The sequence below is a fragment of the Galeopterus variegatus genome, unplaced genomic scaffold (assembly GCF_000696425.1).
Source record: "Galeopterus variegatus unplaced genomic scaffold, G_variegatus-3.0.2 Scaffold1947, whole genome shotgun sequence".
NCBI classification, from domain to species: domain Eukaryota; kingdom Metazoa; phylum Chordata; class Mammalia; order Dermoptera; family Cynocephalidae; genus Galeopterus; species Galeopterus variegatus.
The window spans coordinates 21,623-40,537 of NW_007728058.1; the positions used below are offsets into that span (position 1 = coordinate 21,623).

At 41.1% G+C, this 18,915-nt stretch overlaps 1 protein-coding gene across 1 annotated transcript in view; it reads left to right on the forward strand.

The window, feature by feature from the left end:
• MED12L (mediator complex subunit 12-like) overlaps window positions 1–18,915 on the forward strand; it is a 287,707-nt gene that overhangs the window by 1,197 nt on the left and 267,595 nt on the right. The window contains exons 2-7 of the mRNA XM_008579724.1: window positions 3,521–3,690; window positions 7,771–7,881; window positions 8,922–9,191; window positions 14,351–14,500; window positions 15,195–15,294; window positions 15,617–15,753. Coding sequence (XP_008577946.1) covers window positions 3,521–3,690; window positions 7,771–7,881; window positions 8,922–9,191; window positions 14,351–14,500; window positions 15,195–15,294; window positions 15,617–15,753 — 938 coding nt within the window. The remainder of the gene's footprint in view (window positions 1–3,520; window positions 3,691–7,770; window positions 7,882–8,921; window positions 9,192–14,350; window positions 14,501–15,194; window positions 15,295–15,616; window positions 15,754–18,915) is intronic.

An 18,915-nucleotide genomic window follows, 5' to 3' on the forward strand; every position in this document is an offset into this window, starting at 1 on the left:
CTGGTAGAAGAAGCATGCCAGCAAAGAGTGTCCTCCCTGCTGTCCACCTTCTTTTTGAGAGAAAAGCCACTGACTGGATAGAGGAGCATCCTCCAGTAGCTGGGGGTCATGAGAAGAGTTCCCTCGGCCAGGTGCCTGGGGTTCGTAGAGAATGGAGTTGTAGAGAGTAGTCGGGGGAACCCGTAGAAGTAGGCAGGACAGACCCACTGACTAACCCTGAATTGAGGCCAGTGTTGGAAGCATTGGTCTAAAATGGCAAAAGTAGAGAGTCCTGGAGGCATCCGGTTTTGGCAGGTCCGGAAGGGCGGCCGAGGGTCAATCACCCCAAGAGAGAGGGGATCATCCACAATGTTGGCCAAAACCCTTCCCGGGTTTCAGCACCATAATGGAAGAAAGTGAGCCAAGATGCCGGGTGCTGTTCAAGCTTTATTAAAGAAAGAAATCTGCCAGCTGTACTCAAAATGGAGGACAGCCTGGAGCTGCCCTGAAAATGGGGGACAGCCCCAGGTGTGGGGGTGGTAGAGCTTATATAGGTATGTTAGCGCCAAGAGCCGGGTGATGTAATTCTGGGGTGGGGATTGAGTTAGGTCATGAGAATGGAGAGTTCTGTGCATGTGGAAACACCAAAAGTTTCATTTTCTCCGAAACCATGAGGCTTCTTGTAAAAGAGAATGGGGGAGGAGGTGGACGGTGCCATTTTGTACTTGGGCTTGTCTAATATGGTGCTGGTTATGTTGCAGATCTATTACTTTTATGTAAAGTGGTGCATCTCTGCCCTCACTTAGTTTGTGTTTATTAATTTACGTGTTTTCATTTACTAGGGTGGGGCATCTCACACCTGTTTTTTGTACTACCGGTTTAGCTGTGTGTCCTTAAGCAAGGTCACAGTGACTGTATCTGTAAGATGGTAGGCTGGACTGTACGACCTCTGAAACCCCCTTCTGTTCTTAGGGTTAAGAATTAACAAAGAAGAAATTGTGGCTCTGGGATTCTTGGATGCTAGGGAGAACATGGTTGAAAATACCCTAGTCTTTTCAGTCTTGACACCGTTCTCAGTAACATTCATGTTCATAAACTTTCTAGTAATCTGGCTTTCTGGACCTTAAGTTCTACTCGACATCAAGGAGCTACATGAGTCCATATCCTCTGAGTTGCATGAGTTTAGAACTGCTGTACTTCCAGAGTTGCCTCTATGGTCACTTTCTGCATATTTTCTACCTCTGAACCCTCTCCCCATCTTCCCTAGGATCTGTATTCATTCCTGTTTTCTTTTTATCACCTGAAACTGGGTTCCTGCTGCAGACCAATGAAATCACCTGTTTGTCACAGGTCCCTTGTGGTTGTGTTGTGCACTGGGGTTTAGAACCACTGCCTGAGTTCAGAGTCACCATCTTGCCACCGAGCCTGCATTACTCCCCTTTCATTACCATTCATTCCCTAAACTTGAGAGGAGTACTAGTGCTTAGTACTTTTAAGGAGTACAGTACTAGTGGCCATGTGTTATTTTTTGTTTTCAATTTTAATGACTATTTTACATGCCTCCTAATTTTTTTATCCTAATCCACACTGTGTATTATGTCCTAAACCTGATTGATGTGATTGATGTAACTTCATGGCAGTTAAATACAGTTAAAACACAGTGCTAAGAGGGCTACATTTGTGGATTCCCAAAGGAATTCAGTTTGTGGAATAGTATACTCAGCAATTTTTGAAAACAGATATGCAAAAATTTATAAAAATATTTGAGCACACCTGAAGAAAAAAGACGAGAAGATCTATATTAAAACATTTATTGATTATGGTGATGGGATTACAGATGGTTTTTCTTTTGTTTTCATATCTACATTATACACTTTCTGTAATGAACACGCATTTCTCCTATATTTTAAAAAACAGTCTTAAAAAGAGGATATACCCTACACAGAGTAGGGGTATGTGACTGTGTGTGTTAATTTTTATCTCTTGAAGCTAAAATATTCTGTGGCGATATTGAGAATAGTACTAAACTCAGTGAATTAATAGCAAGCTTGGCATACAAAAGCTAGGATTTGGATCCTTGTTATTTTTGTTTTTGCTCGTTATAGCTAAGTTAAACTGGGCTCATCGGATGGTTGGTATTTTGTTTTGTTGAACAAGAGAGTGTCATGAGACTGTTAGTCCATAACAAGGGCACAAGAAGATGATGATATTAATAGCTTGCTCTTGTGTTTTTAATGCCAATGGATTAACTTTAATGGTAATATCTGTTAGTTGTGCTTTCTGAAAAACTGCTAACTACTAAGAACAGGATGATGACCTAGTATGTGTTCATCTTCCTGCATTGGTTTATTACTGGAGTTCAGCAACTCTGGTATGTATTTTAATTTTAAATGAGACACAATTAGAATAAGTGGTTTAGACCAAAACTTAACAGTAATTATCTGTAGGTTCTGTTGTCAAGTAATTTTAAGAGTACTCAAAAAGTAAAGACACAACACTCAATTATTAACAGATGTTTAGTTTCTACCCTTTCTACTTTTGTCAAAATGGGGGGTGGCAGAATTGCCAAATAATGGGAAAATCGTGTTGTTGGTAATGTTTCAGTGGGAGGCTTTCTACTGAAATACTGTTGCACTCATCCTTGGGGAAATTTGGCTGTGAGCATGCAGTTATTACATTTTTATCCAAGAATGGGCTAAAGTTGGCATCATATCCCTCGTGGTTGCCAGAGGCAACAGACTGCGTTTGTGCCCCTGTGGCAGACATTTTGAATAATTTTAGTGATTTTTTTTTTTTTTTTTTGATGCTACCTTTTCCCTTTTCCTTCCAGTCTCCTACCTTTCGTGGCCCTCCACCCTCTCTGATGTCACCCTTTCTGATTTCTGATCTAGTATCGGTTGCGGAGGGTATTTGAAGGTCCACATGGTTGTCCAGGAGGGCAGCCGTGCCTGTGTCCCTGTCCCTGTACTGGGGGCAGTGCAGGCTGGACTTCCACCTTTTACAGATTGACAAAAACCACAAATCTTAATCAGGCATGTTTGAAGCCTAACATGGAGCCTGAAAATTGGACCTTCAGAGAGCTGCATTTGGGGGATTTTGGATTCTTTGGGTGTAGAACTGAGGTTTCTTGAAGTGCTCACCTCTGTTGTTCTCTCTTCTGCTCTGCCTTTGATATTTTGGTGTGTTAACTGTTGTTTAACAAGGAGGATCACTAGATGGACCTAACTCGAGTGTGAACATTTCTTCTCCTCAGTTAAGGGCTACATACGCCCAAGGGTGGAGCTGGGTTTCCCTGCCCAGAGCTGGCCAGTCAGTTTCCTGCCGGCTGCTTCGGGCAGGCTGCCTTACGCACATGTGCATATGGAAGGGCTTGCGCTGGTATACTTTTCTGAGCACTGCTTGCATGTACAAAAACCATTTTTATGGAGTAGATGTTTATTTTATAAGTACATCCTCGAGATAATCAGAACAAAGGACAAAAAGTGTAATTCTTAGACCCATTGTGTCTAGAAGTTAAGATTTTTTTTTTTTTTAAATGCAGAGTGGACACAAATATCTACCAGATACCTTCGAGAGCAGTTGGCCAAGATTTCTGACTTTTACCACATGGCCTGCAGCACAGGGGATGGCCCTGTCCCTGTGCCACCGGAGGTGGAGCAAGCCATGAAGCAATGGGAGTACAATGAGAAGCTGGCATTTCACATGTTCCAGGTAACCTTTCCAAGATGTGAAAGGCTGTGTGGCATGATTTTAAGGAGAGAGCAAATTCCTGATAGTTGGGTTGTCAGGGGGTTAAATTGTATCTTTTTTTGCTGCCACATGATAGAAGAATGATTTATTAGAACAAATTCAATGTCAAATCCTATAAAATAACCATTTTCTGAAAGACATTCATGAGACGATATGAGAACAAATGTACAGAGAGATATCTCTGAGAAGCCAAACAAATAAGTTACCAATCCCAAGTCAAAGGTGGGCAAAAGAACTCAATGTGGGAAGGAACACGAATTTGTGAATAGAAAAAAATTGTACAGCAATTCCCAAGGGGTGGAGCTTGTGGATGGGGGAGTCCTGGACGAGGGATAATGGCCATTGCTTGTTTCCAGGCCATGTGGGTGACTGTGCGGGGCATGCAGGGTAGGCATGGTCCAGGTGGGCAGAACTAGCACCACTCTGTATGGACAGAAGGCTCTCAGGGTGGGGGCTGGGCAGGGATCCCACCTCCGACACACATGTAAACAGGTGGGCTTGGGACACAGAGGCGCAAGGAAATGTGCACTCGACTCCACAGCAGCTAAATGTAAACAGGAAGACACCACCTACTCTGGGCTTCAGGTCCCAGGCCTCACAGCACCCTCCCTCTAGCAGCTGGGCCCTGTCCAGGCCCAACACTCACCCACACGCTGGGAGGGCTGCAGAGCACACCACGCCTGTCTGGTTGAAGCACGACACCCCCAACCCCACCGACCACAGTTAATGGACTCTTTGGCTTAGAGGCTCCAGAACCCCCAGCTGCTCTGGGAGGGGCTGCACAGGGGGCCCACATTCTGCTCACCTGTCACTTGGCACATTCCCAGCTGAGAAAATCAGGATTAGGCACTCAGCAACCTGCCGCAGACATCCACTTAATGCCCACAGGAGGATGGGGTGAGGCTGGAAGGGGAGGGCACATTGTCTAGGCCATCAAGCTGGAGACTTCTGGAAACCTAGTGTCCTGTCACTTTGGTCTAGCACTTACCTCTACCTGCTCATCCACCCAGCTGTACACAGACCCACTGGAAGCTCAAGTGCAAAGGCCCAGGGCCCCTCGCTGGGATGTGCCCTGCAGCTCCTCAGAGTGCAGTGTGGAGACATGCCTGGGCTAACTATGTACATGAATGCATGTGTGTCTGCCCCCGGTGCATGGGCCAGCTCTTGGCCAGCTCCAGACCCACACTCAGCAGGGCTTCACTGGGGCAGTCCCCAAACTCAATGGGTTTGGCAGTTGTGTTGGCATCAAAGACTTAAAGCAGTGAGATTCCTGCCTCCAGTGTCTCTATGGGCCACTTGCCTGCCCCTGGCTGCTGGACCTTGGTGCAAATTGACTCTTTATATGAACCAGTACATTCGAAGGAATCAGTCTAATGTTTCTCACATTGAGTTGTATTCAGGGTAGCACATTTGCCCTGGATGACAGTTTATTATACATATTGATCTCCAGCTTTCAATCGTGTCAGCTCTTTTAGTGCCATTAATTACTTTTTAATGGCACTATTAAATATAATTTTTCTAAACCTTTTATTTTGCAAAATTGGGTGCATTTATTCAAAAATACTTTTGTGGTGATGCCTCCTATATCATAACAGATCTCCTTTAGAGCTGAGGTATCCAACAGAAAGTTCATCTTAATTTGGCTCAGCTGCAGTTTAAAATGCAAACAGAGTTGAGGCAGGGGTAAGGACTTTGAGGAATGACTGAACTCTTGCCCAGACAAGCTGATGTAAATAATGTTGGCCAGAAGAGGGCACTTGTGCTAATATTTGCATTGATATTCCTAGTAAAGAGGAAGGAGAGGTGTATTCAGTGGAGTCATATTACTAGCACAGACTTTCAGTATTTGCTATCTTGATCAGAGAGGGAGGGATGTGTGGTTTCTAAATTTTCCCTTTAGAACCTTAATTACAATTTTCAGGTGGTAAGTGAGCTCAAAGTAGGGAAAAGCATGATCCTTTTGGGAAGTAACATTGTTAGTTTTTAAGTCAATAAAAACTCTTAAAAATTCTAGTTACATTTGGAAAAGGACTACTACAGTGCCCGCGCTGTGATTTTGTGACTTTTACTGAGCTGAGGATTTACTCTACATTTTGGAAAAAGTACCTCTCAGCATGCTTAATATTTTTGGAAGAATTACTTTATATATTAGGAACATTGAAATAAGTATCTCTTTTATAAAAAGCAGTTAGGTCCTAAAGTGATGAATGTAACTGAAACAATGTTCAATTTTAAAAGTTCATTATATTTTGATTTGCCATACTATGAGATGTGAACAGACCCTCGTACATACATACACATGGAGACATACATGTGCAGAAACAAGGGCATACGTAAATGAAAGCAGTTGGAAAGTGGACCATTATGTTTATGGAGATTCTTTTTATTTTTGAACCTCACATTTACCATCTCTTATACCTTAATGTAAAGTTCCATTTTATTCATTTCTTTCTAAAACATTTTAATTTTTTAAAATTGACAAAAATTATATATATTTCTTTATTAATTTAAAGTTCATTTTACCGGTCTTAAAATTTTAAATTGTACTTTTTCTGTTACTAACTTTTTAACCCATTTTGTCTCTAAATTAGTTTTTAAAACTAGAAATTAGCAACAAGTAAACACCTCACTATGAGGTCATGTCAATGTGGTGTCACTGTAATCTTTTAAATACTGCAGCTATAATTTATTAGTATAATATTTTCACATGAATCGTTGATAAGTTTAACCCATTTTGTCTCTAAATTAGTTTTTAAAACTAGAAATTAGCAACAAGTAAACACCTATCAGGTCATGTCAATGTGGTGTCACTGTAATCTTTTAAATACTGCAGCTATAATTTATTAGTATAATATTTTCACATGAATTGTTGATAACCATTTTAGTGGACCACTGGTGACATTTAAAAGTTGCTAGGAACAAAATAGGATTTCAAACTAAATACTAAGCATTTTACTGGAATGACTATAAAGGTGTGTCTTTCCCAGAAAACATAGCTTCTTGTTTCTATCTTGATGATTCTTTCATTCTGTGAATCATAATACAAAACTACTATAGTGTGATATCAAATATAAATGAGGGTACTTCAAAATATTTGAGGAAAAAGGGAATTGAAAGATAATGCAGATCTTTCCATGAACTTTTTGAAGACTCCTTGTGTGTGTGTGTGTGTGTGTATATATATATATATATATATATATATATATAGAATGTCATAAAGGAATGTGTCTACTTGTATGCATGTGAAGGCAGTAGATGAAAGATGTTTATGGAACTTACATCAGCATCAGTGGTCTCAGTAGGGGCTATATCTGTCCTGTGGAGCATTTGTTAGTTATGGGGTTAACATTATTTTTTAGTGGAATTGTTTTAGAATATTTTTACATTGTTTATCATAAATTCTTTTCATTTCTTTACATTACAGTTAGGTCACTGATTTATAAGGTTATACGAGAGGTCCTCAAAAAGTTCATGAAAGGATTTTTACTATTTTTAATTCAATTTTTCTACAAACTTTTTGAAGTAGTCTTGTATTTTATAGGTAGGTTATAGTATCTGAACCTCACTTCAGGATAGTAAAGGAGGCTATTAAGGGGGCATTGAGTCTGATGGGATTTTCAAACTTTTGTTGAGATGATTGGTATGAGCAGTGCTTTTCTTTGTAATTATCGCCATTAGCCAAATTTCCTCCTGTGAGCATGAGTTCATACTCCTCCAAAATCTAACCCGGGGTTTGACATGTCTTCAGGGTGTGAAAGCTTCTGAATTTCCTTTCTTGTTGGGGTTATTTTCAATTTCAAGTGAAGTGAATTACCAAAAAACAAAAACAAGAACAAAAAACCCCCCAAACCAGCATACCAAAAAAACTAGTTTTCCCTCTTTTGTTTAGTATTTGGACCATGATCAATGAGACTGTATTTTACTACAACAGAAACAACGATAGTAAACTTCTACGTATGCATAAGGAGGGTAGTGCCATTTTAAAAATTTAGGTAGGTTTTCTTCAACATTAGTAGTGTAATTTTTCTTTGTTTATTTAAGGAAGGAATGCTAGAAAAACATGAATATTTGACATGGATCCTGGATGTTTTAGAAAAGATCAGACCAATGGATGATGATCTTCTTAAACTCTTGTTACCACTAATGCTGCAGGTACAGTACATGTCACCTTGAGCCAGTTGATTTTATGGGCAACAAATGAGTCTGATAAGAATGATTAGGTAAGTAGAGGTGGAAAGGGAAAAAAATTCCTGTTGTGATGGAAGGAAAAAAATGTCTTTGATGCTACAGCCTGTGAAGTGATGAGTCTTCTAATAAGTTTGAGCAGTCATTTGTACTCATCATGTTCGTGGTTTTTATCCACATGTCCTTTCTAAGTAACTTCACCCACATTGATTTCTTCCATCACTGAGCTAAGCAAACCCCTCAAACCTCTCTTTAAATACTGTCTTCATATAATAATACAGATTTCCATGAAAACAAAACAAATCGTGTCTTTTTAGGAACATAGAAGATCTTTTACATTTTTTTGAAAATTTTTTGAGCATCTGGGGTAGGAAACTTCTTATTTTGATGATTGGTCTAACATCTGTTAAAAATTTGTTATATGGATAAGATTTATTTAAAAAAATTTCTTGAAAATGTAGTACATGTATTTGATAATTCAAACAGTATGAAAGAGTATCCAGTGAACAATGATTCTCCCTCTCAGCCTGGTACCCTCCCCAGACACTTCACCATACTGGGGCCTGTGTATCTTCCCTGAGATAGTCTGTACCTGCACTGCCCATTACAGTAGCCACTAGCCAGATGTGGCTGTTGAGCTCTTGAAATTTGACCACGGTGAATTGACGTGTGCTCTAACTATACAGTGCACACCGGATTTCAGACTTAGTGTGAAAAAGCATATAATTTAATACTTTCTATGTTGATTACATGTTGAAATGATAACATTTTAGATATATTGGCCTAAATAAAATACATTATTCTTCTAATTTTTGCCTCCTTATTGTTTTAATGGCTAGGAAATTTTAAATTATATGTGTCTCCCATTATATTTTTATTGGACAGCACTGGTTTATATCTTCGAAGTTTTTCCCCCCTTTTTCAATTAAAAAAAATCTGTGTTAAAATAGTTACTTAAGTAAGACACAGAAGACATGACTGAAATCTGGTGTCCCTTTTCTTGCCAGTATTCAGATGAGTTTGTCCAGTCGGCCTACCTGTCTCGTCGTCTTGCCTACTTCTGTGCCCGGCGTCTTTCCTTGCTGCTGAGTGATAGTCCCAACCTCCTTGTTGCCCACTCACCACACATGATAATAGGACCAAACAGCTCGAGCATTGGGGCGCCCAGCCCTGGTCCCCCTGGCCCCGGCATGAGCCCTGTGCAGCTGGCCTTCTCTGATTTTCTTTCCTGTGAGCAGCATGGTCCCCTGGTTTACGGACTTAGTTGTATGTTGCAGGTAAGTCCTAGGCCTTTGTTATATTATGTTAAAATTCAATGTGGGAAGCATTCGAGCTGGGAATAGCCTTTTCTGCTTTCTAGTTGAACTTTGACACCTCCAGTTTTTTCCTCACCCAAGTAATTTATAGATTGAAATTTTGTGTTTCCTTATGTTGGCTCAAACTGAGAGATTTGTTGCTTCTTTCTAGAATAAAATTATGTAGCTGTCCTTTACTAGGTCACTAAGCAGTTCAATTAAAAATCCTTCAGGGAACCCACAGAATACGTCAGCTGGATTATTGTTCTTTTGGAAGGATGGCTGCTCCAGGCTACATTCTTTATCTTCCTCCATTCACATCATAAGTTGGTTGCCTTTCTCTGTTTCTTTAAAATCTAAATTATTTATCAAGCTCTGGTCATCTGCAGAGCATTATTGCTTGTGTGGTCCTTGAACATCCAGTAATGTGCTGGTTGCTGGGCTGGTACTGTCTGGACTGAGATATGGCCATGTCCTAGGGGAGCTCCCAGTTTAGTGTTCAGTTCACATTCCTTGAGCTCTCAGTGTGTCCTATTCTTTACTAAGGGGCTTTGGAACAGGCCTGACCCTGAAGACATGGTCTCTACTCTGGTAGTGTTTACTGGGTTCTTTTTGAGGAAGACAGGGTCATAAATGGACAGTTTTCATATAATGTGACAAGTGCTGATGGAGAGATGCACTGAGGCTTAGGCAATTGAAAAGGGAAACTTCTAGCCTAACCGAAAGTTCAGGGAGGGACTCGGGACTTGTGGTCAAGATGACGGAATAGATGGTCCCCAACTTCACCCTCTCCCACAGTCATCCAATTTACAACCATTAAAAAGTAACAACAGTCAAGTTGGGCTGCTAGAGCTCAGGGGAAGAGGAGGAGAGACCTACCGAGTGCATGAGGCAGGAGAAGCCATGATGAAAGAACGAAAGGACCGCTCTGACCATTTCGAGCCCCAACCACTTCAAGGCTGGCCCTGCTGAGCACACAGAGCAAGAGCTGGCAAAAGCTGCAGCGGTGCCCTTCGGGTGGAGTTGCTTGGAGGCTGCAGGGGAGAGCAGGGTCTTGGTGGCCCCCAGGCAGCAAGACCACTAATAGGGTTCCCGTGGACCCACATAGGAGTGAGGAGCCACAACAACTGAAAAAAGGGAGCCACTCAGAGGCTAGTGAGTCATCACAAGGGACTGGTGCATGGCCTGTCCCGTGGGAAGTGTTTAGAGTCTGGGGGGTAAAGGAGACGGGCCCATCAGGGTAACACTGGGGCACAGCAAGGACAGCTGATCTGCCCCCAATCAGTATAGGACCACTGAGTGGAGACTGGTCAGGAATATAGAACCGCATGGGGTACAGTTTGCTGAAAAGACTCAGGCCCAGACCAGAGTTTCCACATAACCGGGATGTACCAGACCTCACGATGCCTGGAAGTGCTTACAAGGTCAACAATTAAAACCTAAGCTGCACCAGAAGCCTTCCCCAGAGAATCAGCAGCAAAGCTGCAATTTAGCTCAACCACAGAGCTCAAGTACTGGTTCCCTTAGGAAGTTCCCCTGTTTTAGAAGTAAACAAAGGACAACAAATTAGTTCCAGTGCAGAGTTTAAGTGGTGGGAATAGTAAGTAATCCAACACAGAACTGAAAGGAAAAACAAAATACCCACAGACCAGAGAAAGTTTTGATATTAACCAGTAAAGGTCTAACACCACCAAAGAATACCTATAAAACCTAGGAGGACTGAAGTCTCCTGGGCTCCCAAGCTGGGGAGGGTTAGGGCTGTGGGTCTCAGCCACACCACCCCGACGACAGCATCCAGCCCAGCGATGACCACCAAGCCACCAGTGGAAATGTCCTGGGCTCCCAAGCTGGGGTGATGGGGGCCCGAGGGCCTTAGCCACAACCACTTGACACCTGCAACCAGCCCAGTAAGGATACAAAGCTGCTGCCAGAAGCACCCAAGGCTCTCAAGCAGGGGTGCTGTTGGGCCGAGGGCCTTGGCCACACCTCCCTAACATACACAACCAGCCCAGTGATGGTCACTGAGCCACCACCTGAACTGCCCTGGGCTCCTGAGCTGGGTTGGTGGAGGGCCAATGGCCTCAGCCATGTCCCCCCAGTGTCCGCATCTAGCCCAGCAATGACTGAGCCACCACCGGAAGCCCCCTGGTCTCCCCTGTCAGAATGAGGGGGGGTGCCATGGGCCTTGACTAGGCCCCCTTCCTTCTCCCTTCCTATTCTCCCCCTCCCCCAAGTGCTCTGCAACAATATCTTAGAATGTAAAAAAATAATGATAAAAATATTAAGGGAGGCTTTCTGAAAGAAGTATTTTAGTTCTCATAACATGAGTTATAAAAAAAAAAAAATCAAGTACATGGACATGGTATGGGTGTTCCTGGAAGAGGGAAACAGCATGGGAAAGGCCCAAAGGGCTAATCCGTCATCTTGTGTGTAGGTTGGTGTTAATGGAGTATAACGTATAAGGTCTGTTGTGGGCCAGGGCACAGAAGACCCTCTGTGAGCCTATAATTGAGATGTCATTGGAGGGTTTTATTCAGGGAAGTGACATGGTCAGTTGTGTAGCTTAGATTTTGATCACAATAGAGGGAATTTGTGGGAGTGGGGAGGTGAAAAAGAGGGAGACAAGGCAAAGAAATCAGTTTGGAAGCACCTAGGCGAGTTCAGTTTTGGATTATTTTGGACTCTTTTGTCCTTTAAGACCTCCAAGTGGATATGTTCAAGAGGTGGTTCCATGTCCAATTCTGAAGATTAGGGCAGACAGTCGGCCAGATGTGTGGATTTGAAACATTCAGGTCCCCATGGCTGATCAGACCCACAAGAGGTGGGGAGATTGAAGAATTTGTAGTGAGGGAGGACTATAGATCTGAGGGACGTGGGTGGTTAAGAGATGGGTGAAGGAAAGTCCACAGAGGAGACCAGGAAGGTTGGCCAGACTAGAGAAAAACAATAGGGAGAGGAATCGTTGCACAAACAAAGATGGTGAAAATAGCAGTAATGCTGTCATAATTTTATTACATTAATAGCATTTATTATGTTCTAGCCACTGTTCTAAGTTGTACCGTATGTTAGTGATTTAGTTCTCAGGACCAGCCTTTGAGATAGGAATAAAATGGTGCCATAGGTCACAGAGCAAGAAAGTGGTGACGCTGGAATTAAAAGTCAGGTGGTCTGGAACCAGAATGTATAACCACTCTGCTGAACTGGGGTCTGCAGAAAGTTTCAGAAAGGAAATAGTAGTGGGCAGCGCCCAGCATATTGGGGAAGTCTGCTAAGATGGTTGAAGTTGTCTTTAACAAATTGGTGGTCATTGATTATCTTGTTAAGAGCTATTCCAGTTGAATGGTTGGTAAGAAGCCAGATTAAGGTGGGTTGAGGGGAGATGGAGAATGAGGTACTGTTTTTCTGAGAAACATGTTTATGAAGGGAAGAGAAGAAAATGGATAGGGGGTAGAGATGGCTGCTGGGTGAGTAGAGATTCAAAAAATTTTTCTTTTGTTTGTTTTTTAATAAGCAGATTGTAACATATTCCTAAACTAAGGGTGAATTTATAGAGGGATATGAGAGTCTGAGAATAGGAGAGAGGAGGGGTGTTTGATAGATCAGTGCCCTGGATATGGGAGGCTTTGGAATCAAGAACACAAGCAAGGTCTCCATCATGGCCAGGAGACGAGCTCACATCCTCATGGGCAGCAGGAATCGGGTAGGGACGTGGGCCAATGGAGATGGATGTATTGGTGACATTCTTCACAGCTGTCGTCTGGCTTCTACAAAGATGTACCTACCCTAGACCTCACAATTTAGTTTTTTATATTTAATTTCATGTTTTTGGAAGAAGAAATATTGCATTCATTCTCTGAGCTCACATAGTTTGCTGTTGAATGGCATGAGAGTGTAATGGTTAAGACATACACTTTAGAATCATAACAGAACTGGTTTTAAGTCTTGCCCTGCCACTTAATAACCGTAACCTTGAGCCTCTGTTTCCCCATATATGAATAGGAATGATGACAGTTCCTAGTCATAGGATTAAGGTTATAATGATTGAAAGCTTCCAGGACAGTGTTCAGCACAGAGTAAATGCTTAATTAAATGTACTGTGTAATATTTAATCTACATTTGAAGGGAGAGCTGGAAAGCACAGTGTTTCTAAGCATGTGTGCCGGAGTCAAATTTGGGCCAGTTACTAATCTCTGTGGCTCATATTCCTGTCTCGTAAAATTGGAGAATAATACCGCCTACTTCATGGGTTTGTTGTAACATAAGCAAGATAATCATGTAAAGCACTTTGTGCAAGCTGGTTGAGCAAAACTTATGTCTGTGAGGGTCCAGGGCTGTGGTAGGCAAGCTAGTTTGTAGACCTGATGCAGCCCACAAGCCAAGAAGAGGTTTTATATTTTCAATGGGTTGTTAAAATAAAACAACAAAAAGAATATGTGATAAACTGTTGGTGGCCTGCAAAGCTGAAAACATATACAATCTGGCTTTTTATAGAAAAAGCTTTCCAACTCCTGCCCCAGGGTAACTGCTTGCCCTGCATTTATGAAGCTATTGCTCCATCATTTGAGAGATTTTTTGAAAAATAATTCCTTTTCATATTTTATAGCCTTAAAAACTACATATTCTAATTCCATCTCATTTTTTAATTGCATGAAAAATTTGCTTTAAGTGATGATTGCTGCATTTTTATTGTCTCCTACATTTTCTGTGCTGGAATATTAATTTATAGATTGTGATATTCCTTAATTGCTCTATGGCTATACTTCCTCCCTTTCAAATTCATGACTCTTGGTTTTTGTCTTATCATTTGGAAAGTTATCATTTGGAAAGAATGGGGTAAGATGTTTATATTTTAAACTCACTGGTAGGAAACCATAGTATAGTTATGACAAGATGTCATTTTAGCTGTTATTACACTTTCTCCTTCCTCTAAGTATCCGGATTTTTCCCATTTCATTTACAGACTGTCACTCTCTGTTGCCCAAGTGCCTTGGTGTGGAATTATTCCACAAATGAAAATAAGAGTTTATATTTTAAACTCACTGGTAGGAAACCATAGTATAGTTATGACAAGATGTCATTTTAGCTTTTATTACACTTTCTCCTTCCTCTAAGTATCCGGATTTTTCCCGTTTCATTTACAGACTGTCACTCTCTGTTGCCCAAGTGCCTTGGTGTGGAATTATTCCACAAATGAAAATAAGAGTGTGAACCCAGGCTCACCTCTGGATCTGCTGCAGGTGGCTCCTTCCAGCCTCCCCATGCCGGGTGGGAACACGGCTTTCAACCAGCAGGTAGACTCTCCATTTCAATGGTTTGATGGATGTTTTCATTCTTGAGATGCATCAGGCAAAATGGGCCACGCCTGGGTTTTAGCATCTCAGATACTTGCATCCATTCCCAGCTGTGCCCCTAACTCTCTGGGTGACCTTGGGGAAGGTTTTAGCCTCTCTAAACCACAGAAGTTCATGAAGTTGCTTTCATCCTCTTGCTAGTAGTTCTTACTGAGAGTTCTGCTGTGTGACCACGACTCTTGTAGTAATTTGTGACATTAAGTAATTGTTATATATTCTTATTAGTACTGGGTTATTTGTTTCAAAGACTTGTGAAGCTTGAACCATAGAATCGTGACTAATATTTAGGATAAGATCTCTATCTTTTACCAAGCAGTTTTCGTTAATTAATAAGATGCCTTAAAGAGGATATTTTAGAACTTTCACCTTTCTGAATGGTGTCCTACAAAGTTTTACTTGTAAACATTTTTTGCAGGCATTTATTTTTATGAGCATTTATTATTAAAAACTATCATTCAGTAAGCACATGTACATTTGAAAAATGTACTTCTTGGGCAACAAGCTGCATTTCCTACAATTCAGTCAAGATTGTAGTTGACTGTTGGAAACTCTACTCATGCAGAAAAACCTGACATGATTTAGATTGCCACTGTGGCTTTCCAAGCACAGTTAATTAGAAGCGATTATCTTTCAGGTTCGGGCAAGGATTTATGAGGTGGAACAGCAGATAAAACAAAGAGGCCGGGCAGTGGAAGTTCGGTGGTCTTTTGACAAGTGCCAAGAGTCAACAGCAGGTACAGAACACAACAGAAGAATGAGTGCTTTTGAATGTTGGATTTTATGCCGTGTTTCTGATTCTTGTAAACCACTCCATGTGAATAAGGCAGCTTTTTGACAGAGCCACCTGGTGGATTTTGAGGAAATTCTTCAGTTTGTGCATTTTAGTTCCTGGCTGTCTAGAATGTTAAGTTTGGTTTTGTTGGCAATTCTTTGATAGGATATGCCAAGAATGATAATTTTTAAAAATTCCTTTTGCCTCACATAATGATGATCTTGTACTATGCTGTTCTGGCTTCATTTGGTCTCTTTAACTGCTCGCTTAATTTCTGTATCTAGGGGTGACTATTAGTCGGGTTTTGCACACGTTGGAAGTTTTGGATCGTCACTGTTTTGACCGAACTGATTCCAGCAATTCAATGGAGACGCTTTATCATAAGATTTTCTGGGCAAACCAGAACAAAGATAACCAAGAGGTAGTTAATATTTCTTTTCTTCTTTTCACTTTTTATTTTCTTAGCATATTTTCCTCTTTCTCATTCAGTAAACTCTTTTCTGCGAAGTGTTGTATCTTATGAAGGCGTATGCACTTTGAAATCATTCTGTTGTTGGACAGAAATGGCTCCCCATTATCAAAATGAAATGTCCATTGTACTGGTTTACCTAGGTAAATTAATTGGAAAGATTTTTCTTGGCCCTTTTACTATCATTCCCCATTATTTTATTTTATTTTATTTATTTATTTATTTATTTTTTTTTTTGTCTTTTTTCCGTGTCCGGCAACGGATCGCAACCCTCAGTGTCGCCCCCGTACCGGACTGGGACCGGCAACGGGATCGCAACCCTCGGCGCTGCCCCCGCGCCTCGCTCAGCCAGCGAGCAGGAACCGGTCTGTATGTGGGATCCGAACCCTCAGCGGGAGCGCCTCCGCGCTTCCCAAGCGGCGCACTAGCGCAGTGCGCCACCGGGCCGGCCCAATTCCCCATTATTTTAGTTTTAGCAGAATATCCTTAATCTAGGGATTATACTTCATACAGTGGTTTGGCTTTAACTTAAGGTGAATGTATTTTAATATTTTAGCACAGCTGAGGGCAGTGCATAAATACTTGTGGTCATGGTCTTTGAAAAACCCTCAGACAATGTATTAGGGTTCTACAGATAAACAGAACCAATAGAAAAAAATGTGTGTGTGTGTCTGTGTGTTTATATATGTATTTATATCTGTAATGAGAGAGAGGGAGAAAAGAGAGAGGTCTTTATTTTAAGGAATACACTCACATGGCTATGGGGGCTGGCAAATCTAAAATATGAAGGGCAGGCTTGAGAGCCAGGAAGAGTTGACGTTGCAGTTTTGAGTCTGAAGGCTTTCTGGAGGCAGAATTCATTCTTCCTCTGGGGACCTCAGACTTTTCTCTGAAGGCCTTCAAGTGACCGGATTAGGTCTACCCACAGTATGGAGGACAACCTGCTTTACTCAAAGTTTATTGATTTAAATGTTAATCCCATCTAAAAAAATACTTTTGCAGCAACATCTAGACTGGTGTTTTGACCAAACAACTGAATACCATAGCCTAGCCAAGCTGACACATAAAATTGACAATCATAGACAATTTTTATCTTATACTTTACTAGCAGTAGAGTGTTTCATTAATGAACTGCTCTATAAACATAGGATTTGCAATTTTTTTCCCCTCAAACTTATTTGGGAGGAAATAAAAAGTTTGTCTTCTTTTCACAATGCAAGGTGTCTCATGTATCCAGCTTGTACTAGGCACTAGGGATACAGAGGTAAGTTTTAAGACATGTTCAGAGAACACCTTAGTTAACTGATTATTAAGAATCTTTGATTTTTCTTTTTGGGAAATGCTTTGGGAATGCTTATGTGGAAAAAAGACATGAAACAACAGAAACAACAACCAAAAACCTTTCCTTATTCTAACTTTATGTGAACCTGATAAATGTTGCAGATTGTTCCTCTTTTTGGAATAATTTGTGAATCATCACCCTGCTTCATAAAGAGATGGTTCAAGTCTACTTGTGTCAAGTAGGACCAGAATGTTGAGAGCAAGGAACAGATTGAATGTATTTTTTAAACTCATGAGTCTTAGTAGAAATGCTTATGTTAGTAGAGCATGCTGATTATAAGTCTATAATCCTCTGTTGACTGAGCAGGTTAGAGTGTTTCTGTGCTCTTTTGGGGTGGAAACCTTAAAGTCTACTTGTAGTACTTTCTTAGATAAAAGGCTTCATGAGTGCTAAGGTTTTTAATGCATAGAAGTTAGTTATTTGGAAGGAAAGTAGGAAGACCCAAAGTTCAAGGTGTCTTTTGGATCGCTAAACTTCTTGCACTAAGTGTTGAATGAAAGTGCATTGTTCCCTAGCAATGGAGCTCACAGGGAAAATAAAATAACATAAATTTTTTAAAAAGTACATTGTTTCCTGGTGAAGGTTTTACCAAGGCCATCAAAACCACTTCAATTTTGTGGTTAGTCTGACTGCGTATCTTTGTAGTGAGTGACCTGGCCAACTGGAGGGTTATTGCCCTGTTTGCCTGTGGACACTTAAGTTACCCACAGGACTCTCAAGAGAAGATGATAATAAGAGTGTCTTATCCAGGGCAGAAGTTATCTTGTGATATATTTTTAAATAAAATCATACTGTAGGGCTCTTTCTAAAGCACAGTTGTCTCCAGAATGGGTGCTTGAAATGAGCCTTTGGGTGCAAGAAGAATCAGTAGAACTAGATTACATTCTTAAAAACCTCTTTTTTCTGAGTTTTACATTGAATATTATTATGATAGTATATGTATAGAAATGTATAAATAAGTGTGTATTGATAGTTTTTACTGAGAAAAAATCTCTGCGCTGAGGGAGACGTGAGAAATGTTTGGAAGTCAGTGCTCTAAGCTTCTGAGTGAGCGACTTTTCCACCCAGATCACAGAGGTGTGGGCCACCAGAGGGCGCCATGTGCTCAGGGCTGAGAGCCCTGGGTGCTCTAGGAGCACACACCATTGGAAGGAATGGCAGTGCTGCTCCACTTAGCAGTAATTATGTTGAATGCCGACTCATCTCAGGAAAGATTTGGTGTGAGTGGTTTTTTTGTGGTTAATACACTGTTTTATGAGTAAGACAAAAAATATATTTTAAACTTGTAATTCACACTGGTCACCTTTTCTCAATAATCTGGCTACTGAATGGACAGACCCTTCTGTAATACTTAACATTAGATTAATTTTGAAAATATGGCTTTGACATCTGTGTGTGTGTGTGTGTGTGTGCGCGTGCGTGCGTGCGTGCGTGTGTGTGTGCGCGCGTGTGTATGTGTGTGGGTTTATCAAGGTTGGTATGTATATGTGTGCAAATGACAAAGTTTTACCTCTTTGTTTACTCTTTACCAGGAATTAGTGTTTTCATGACTATCGAGTCACTTTATATATTTCTGGAATTCATGTATGAGGGGCCACACTGTGTTGACTGATCAGTGGTGTGACCTTGAGCAAGGTCAAGGCTATGTGCCTCAGTGCCCTTGTTTGTTAAGTAGGCACGGAGCACGTGCCCTGTTCATCTCTAAGAAACTATGAGCACTTTGAAAATTATGAAGCACTATACAAATGTGTTTTGAAAGCTGTTATTATGAA